The sequence below is a fragment of the Girardinichthys multiradiatus genome, chromosome 13 (assembly GCF_021462225.1).
Source record: "Girardinichthys multiradiatus isolate DD_20200921_A chromosome 13, DD_fGirMul_XY1, whole genome shotgun sequence".
Classification (NCBI taxonomy): Eukaryota; Metazoa; Chordata; class Actinopteri; order Cyprinodontiformes; family Goodeidae; genus Girardinichthys; species Girardinichthys multiradiatus.
The window spans coordinates 35,288,606-35,294,658 of NC_061806.1; the positions used below are offsets into that span (position 1 = coordinate 35,288,606).

General features: G+C 35.9%; 1 protein-coding gene across 1 annotated transcript; it reads right to left on the reverse strand.

Annotated features, from left to right (window-relative positions):
• Nucleotides 1-425: 425 nt before the first annotated feature.
• On the reverse strand, nucleotides 426-4,821 carry psmb4 (proteasome 20S subunit beta 4). The gene is made up of 8 exons (XM_047384118.1): nucleotides 4,664-4,821; nucleotides 2,732-2,858; nucleotides 2,571-2,650; nucleotides 2,343-2,489; nucleotides 1,973-2,054; nucleotides 1,241-1,357; nucleotides 705-793; nucleotides 426-578 (listed from the first exon to the last, which is right to left on the reverse strand). The coding sequence occupies exons 1-8, from the start codon at nucleotides 4,786-4,788 to the stop codon at nucleotides 566-568; spliced, it is 780 nt and encodes a 259-aa protein (XP_047240074.1). The 5' UTR covers nucleotides 4,789-4,821; the 3' UTR covers nucleotides 426-565.
• Nucleotides 4,822-6,053: the final 1,232 nt, after the last annotated feature.

Consider the following 6,053-nt stretch of genomic DNA (forward strand, 5'->3'; position numbering starts at 1 on the left):
TAAAAATGTGTATCTAACCGTTGCTGGTTGATGCATTTATCAAGTGAAAATGGTGGGAGTTCTTAGTTTATACATCTGAAATTTTTCCAAGTCTTTTTTTTCCATATTTGACCTGCTGATTACCCCTCAGCACAAATAAAGAAAAACTTTGCACTCATTGCTGCATCTCTAATGTAAAGCAATTAGTTTTTTGATTAGCTTGTATTAAACTCTAGCAATAATACAGTAGACACTGACATCTTTAAATGAAGGAAGCATTCATGTTCACATAAAGGAAATAGCTACATTAAAGGTAGAGCCGAAAGCAGTGTAAAACAAGTACAGTTTTATGAGCAAAATGCATTTATTTTACACATAGAAAAGAGCTAAAAACATCACATCCATGTTTTTTAGGGAACAGGCAATAAACAAAATGAGACACAAACTGTTTTTTTTATTTATTTATTGTATTTATTTTCCATTATACAAAAGTGACCATAAACAGAAAAAACTAAACTGGGATAGATAGAGGTTTAATGGTGGGATGTTATCCTTGATGTAGCAAGGAAATGGTTCCAGCTCATCTTCATTCAAACCCGCTGTAGGAAAACCAGACAAGCACAAATCAATGCAGACATAATGTTTCTCCCCCTGAAATTCAGTTATGTGATCCTAACAAGGTTTAATAACAGGAATGTATTTCAAGAAGAAACTCTGGACCCTACCTGACCAAATGAGCGATGTCCCAGTTGGTTTCCGACGACAGCGGACCAATGATTTCCACACCCTCCTCGGTCACGATAGCAATCTCATGCTGAAATAAAAGGACCACATTAAATCACCACCTTCATTAAAAGCAAGATCCATACATTTTGTAAAGTTTGCAAAGACCATTTGTTTTCCTTGTTGTTTGGTCGATTTACTCTGAAAGCAAAATACTACTCTGCTCATCAGGAAAGCCAGTCTACGTATTTTTATTGGCTTAGCTCTGGGACTGGGAAATGGGAGCTTAACTAGGGATGGGTACCGAATTCGGTACTTTTACAGGTAAAGTTTCTCTAAAGTTTATATATCGAGATATAAAAGTAAACTTGAAAAAATTTGAGATTTTATTATTAAACGAATTAACATTTATTACCACATAAACAAACAAAGTACTGTAAACTGGTACTGTTGAGTATCGATACCGATTCCCAGGTACCAGGCATCGGTATCATATCGGTTCAAATGTGAAAGGTACCCATCCCTAAGCTCGACTCACCCTGTTGTAGGAGCGAGCGTCTCTGTAGTACAGCACTTTGAGGCAGCGTTCCACCAGATCCCGAGCCTCCTGTTTGGTGATCTCCGCCTTGTTCTCCACCACCTCTCTCATCAGAGGCTGTAAGCACAAGCACACAAACCATAAGCTTCACTTTGAATCTAAAGCTTCCCTTTAAATTTACATCAGTTTCAGAGCCACCTTATTTACATGCAACACTTTAAGGACCAGAAATTAATGACTGGACATATTTCACTTCTCGATGCGGATCCACATAAAACCGTTATCTTCTTAGCAACGTAGCAGAGGATTCTTCTGACTCAACGTAATCCGCTGGACTTCCTTAGATAACGTTTTACCAACTGGATTTATTTCATCAACTGAATTTGACTGTATTGCATTACGATTATGATCAAAATGGAGTGCATGTAATTAAAACTAAATCTTTCTATATGACTGAATTGTATTTGTATGAACTGAATTGATTGAATTTGATCATATATTTTCATATTATTGGAAATGAACTGGACTTGTTTGCTCATAAAGTACTTAAGGTAACAATTGTTGAGACCTGGAGCTTTAAAAATGAACTAAATTAAACTGAACTGAATTCTGCCAGACCATTATAATCAGATGAAGCTGTGATAATGACATAAACCCAAAATATTATCTTCAATAGATTATTTAAATTAAAAAAAGGTCCAAAGTTGTTTCACTTTTAAAACAGGGACTCACCTGAGCCAGGTACGCCCCAAAACCAGTGGCCACTGTGGGAGCCTCATAAGCAACGCCCAGCTTGTCCACATAACCCAGGAAACTAGAGGATGAAACATTTAGGGGGTTAATTATGTTTTACAAAACAGCGGTAGGAAGAAAGAGCAGCAGCTCGTTCAATTACTGGGTTTATATTTACTCACTCTGACGCAAGGTAAACACTTGGCTAAATTATATCAATAAGTTTTATTATGCCTGCTGTGTATGAAAACACAAATGCTTACAAAGTAGAAATAAAGCATATTCATTTCTATTCAAAGAACAAAAAAATGACACTGACCCTTCTGTAAAGCACACAACCATTTCTTCTCCTAAAACCAGGAACTCTCACCTCTCCCCATTGTAGAAACCTCCGATGACCACAGTGTTCCACAGAGGATTCATCTTGCTGCGACGGTTGTACATCACTCTGGTCAGCCAGGAGTGGATGGCCTTTGGACTATAGCTGTGGCCATCTCCGAGCAGCTCCTCATCGATACTAATAGCAAAACAACATTTATAAACACACATTTACACAGAGTCAATGGGCTGTGCTTTTAAGCACTAATCAGGAACTTACACCATCTGTTCGATGACCTGTTTCAGGTACTGATAATCAGCATAGTCCCCTGATGCTCCCAGAATGGTGTTGTTGTTCACCTATGAAAAAACAGATGAAATACAGCTTTCAGTTATCAAAATGTCTGTGATATTTTTCTTGTTATTGACAGTGTTCGTCACCTTCATGAGACGGGAAATGTTCCTGAACCGAGCCAGGGAGCCATAAGAGCCCAACATGTCAGCAGCAATGATAACCCCACCTGTGAACTTCACACCAAGCACCGATGTACCAGTTACCATCGGGTTACTGGGGAGAGAAGAAACAGTTATTGTTGTCACCAATTATTAACAAATATTTAGAAACATTAAACTTGAATATTAAAGCCTGTATAATCCACATATAAGTCGAAGAATATAAACTTCACAGGGCGATTTTCTTTGGTAAAAATATCTCTAATGTGTGATGTAGCTAGAAGACGCAAAGATCACAGTTTCTCTACAGCAGAATCAAAAAGAGACAGATGTAATAGTTTTTTTATCATTCTGTTCAAAGTAAGCCAGAGTGAAGGTGCTTAAAGTAACTTGTTCATAAAGTAACAGAAAATAATGCAAAGATTACGGTTAGTAACGCAGGAAATGCATATAATCTTACAGTCTCCAACACTAGTAGGCACATCCTAAATTGTCCTCCTGATTACAGCAACATTATAGATGTATGGTGCATTCAATTGCTAATCGGAAGTAAGAGTTTTTAAGATCCAAGTCAGAGAAATTAACTACAATTCCCCCTCAAGTTCTACTTGAAAATTCTGATGCCTAAAGATTGAAGATGACTGCCATACTAATAAACTGTTAACTTGCCCTTTAGACAATAGGTTTCTCATTAAAGTGATAAACTCAGTACTATCAAATATCTATCCTTACTTTTTTTTAGTCATAGAAAGTACCTCTGTATCAGTGCTTCTGTGTTTCATTTTTGTGTGTTTGCTTTGTCTTCTCAAACCCCCTAGTCGGTTGTGGCAGATTGCTGCTCACACTGAGCCTGGTTCTGCTGGAGGTTTCTTCCAGTTAAAAGGAAGTTTTCCTTTCCTGCTAATTGCTCCACAGTCAATGACTCAATGCAAGCGACTGTCCATTGTCGCTACATGCTCGCCCAGGAGGAGTGAATGCTGCAAGTCAGTGACTCGACGCAATCGGCTGGGTTTCCTTAGATAGAAAACTTTATAACATATTTGAATAACAAACCGAACTTGACTGTATTGTTTGATAACTAAAACCAAATTGGAATGTATGTACTTGACTTTGAGTCTGTCTGTATGATTGAACTGATTTTACTTTTTACCTACAGTTCCTTGAGACGATATTTGTTGTGAATTGGCTCTATATAATTAACTGAATAGAATTATGAGCGTGCTTTTTTAGTCTTCAAAGACATAAAATGCAAATAAATACATAATTACTGACTGGTACTGGTGAAAACATTTGGTTTGATCACCGAGTATAAATAAATAAAAGTTAGCTACCATTTCTTTAATTTCCAGTAAAGAAATCAATTTTTACTCAAGTATTTTTGGAAATCTTGTGCTAAAACAAGACAGTCCTGGATAAAAAATAAGAGATGTTCCTCATTTTGTTTCTCACGCAGGTGCTAAATCATTTTAATAAATATACTAAAGAGTGCATTTCGCCTTTGTGTGAAATCTATACAAAAATTTTACATACATTTTTTTTTTGCTCCTTAAAAGGTTTTTATGCTTTAATTAGGCTATGCTGAACTATTTAACCGGATTTAAGCATTTTAATTTTATTACCTGGGATCAAAAACAAACTGCTGTCTAAGCTAGTTTAGCTAACAAGTTACATTTTATCAGAATAAAAAAATAGAATTAAATAGATTAACTATAGTGTGAGTATCTCTATTGTTTAATTAATTTAACAACTTCAAGTGTCTGTTTTATTTAATGAGCTTTTAAACTTTAATGTTGATATAAACTTATATGTTTTAGCTTCAGCTAGCAGCCGTTTCTCCATGATGATACAGCACAGCAGCGGAGCTCAAACCGAAACCAACACCGGTACAGAGTTCCGGTTCTGAAGGGGACGTTTACTCACAGTGTGTGTCTAACCGGACCACATGATGTAGCGGACCCGTGGCTGCTGGTACCAGGAAAGGAGAAAAACTGTCCAGGTTTTGGTCCGTTCTCCCAGAAATTTAGCTTCACACCGCTAGACTCCATGTTGAATATGACGGAAATGACGAAACAGTCGCCGAACGTCACTTTCCCCCCAACTTTATTTACATGACAAAGCATTTTGTCATGTAAATACATACATAAATAAATTCACACATCCATTATCAGAAGCAAAAAAATATTATGGCAAAATTTTAATGAACCTAAAATGTGTGCAAGTTCGATAAACACATATCACCATATCTATGCATATATGTTCATGGATAAAACATACTACATTTCTACCATAAAATACCTGTTTTACCAACCTTTTTGATGCAGAAGGTAGATAGTGTTTCAAAATATGCTTAAAATGTATTTCAATTTTAAAAGAGCAGAAAGATGGTTTGGATAAGAGCACCTTCCTTTTATGAATCCAAAATCTGTAAGCAGATTACATGAAAAACTGTATCATCCACCTCTTTTTTTGTATTCCGTAAACCCAAAATATATTCTGTGTTAAAAAATATATTTGTAAAACAAAATTCTGAATGGTTGCTAAATATCATCCAAAAACTAACATGCAGAAAACTTAATAAAAAGGCGGAGAAAACAAAAGAAAAGACTTAATTAATATACTTCAGGAAGTTATTTTTAGGTTTAAAATAAATACAAAAACTAATATCCAATCAATTTGTTTTTATCTTATTGTAATGCAAATGGTATACAGGAAAGCACTATATAGCTTATCTCTGGGATCGTTCAACAGGTTTGTGTAAAGAATGACTAACACAAGAAAACACAATCGATATTAAGCACAAAATAAGTGTAATACTACGTTATACTATTACTATGTAATACTATGCATAATCTTAACAGTAGTTTAACAGCTTGAGGCAGCAAGCTTTGTAGCATACTGGTGGTTCTGGTTTTAATGTGGTAGTACTTTCGGACTGACGGCAGCAATGCATAAAGTTCATGGAAATGCTGTGAGGCATCTCTGACATAGTTCAGTTCTCTGTAATACATACAAACCTTAGTGCAATTTTAATACAGGAATTTAAGTCAGTAGCAACACAATCGTGAGGAGAAATGGTTGCATCCTCACAGTATGGGAGTACTGCAATAGTTCCATACCATGATAATGTCACCATGCCACAGGACTACTCTGTTATAAAAAACAGACATATACTATGGTGAAAGCAATATGGTATGGGACTTAATTTTTAACAGTCAATCACCATGATGGCAGAATCGTGGCATGAGATTTGTTTTTTATTTAACAAAGCAGTTCCATACTATGGTGGTTACAATACAGTATGATACTACTT

Coding starts and splice junctions, on each gene's coding strand:
- psmb4 (XM_047384118.1), bottom strand. CDS start 4,788: ATGGAGTCTAGCGGTGTGAAGCTAAATTTCTGGGAGAACGGACCAAAA. Junction 2,859..4,663: donor GGTCCGGTTAGACACACACT/GTGAGTAAACGT, acceptor TTCTCTCCCCAG/TAACCCGATGGTAACTGGTA. Junction 794..1,240: donor ACGCTCGCTCCTACAACAGG/GTGAGTCGAGCT, acceptor CTTTTATTTCAG/CATGAGATTGCTATCGTGAC.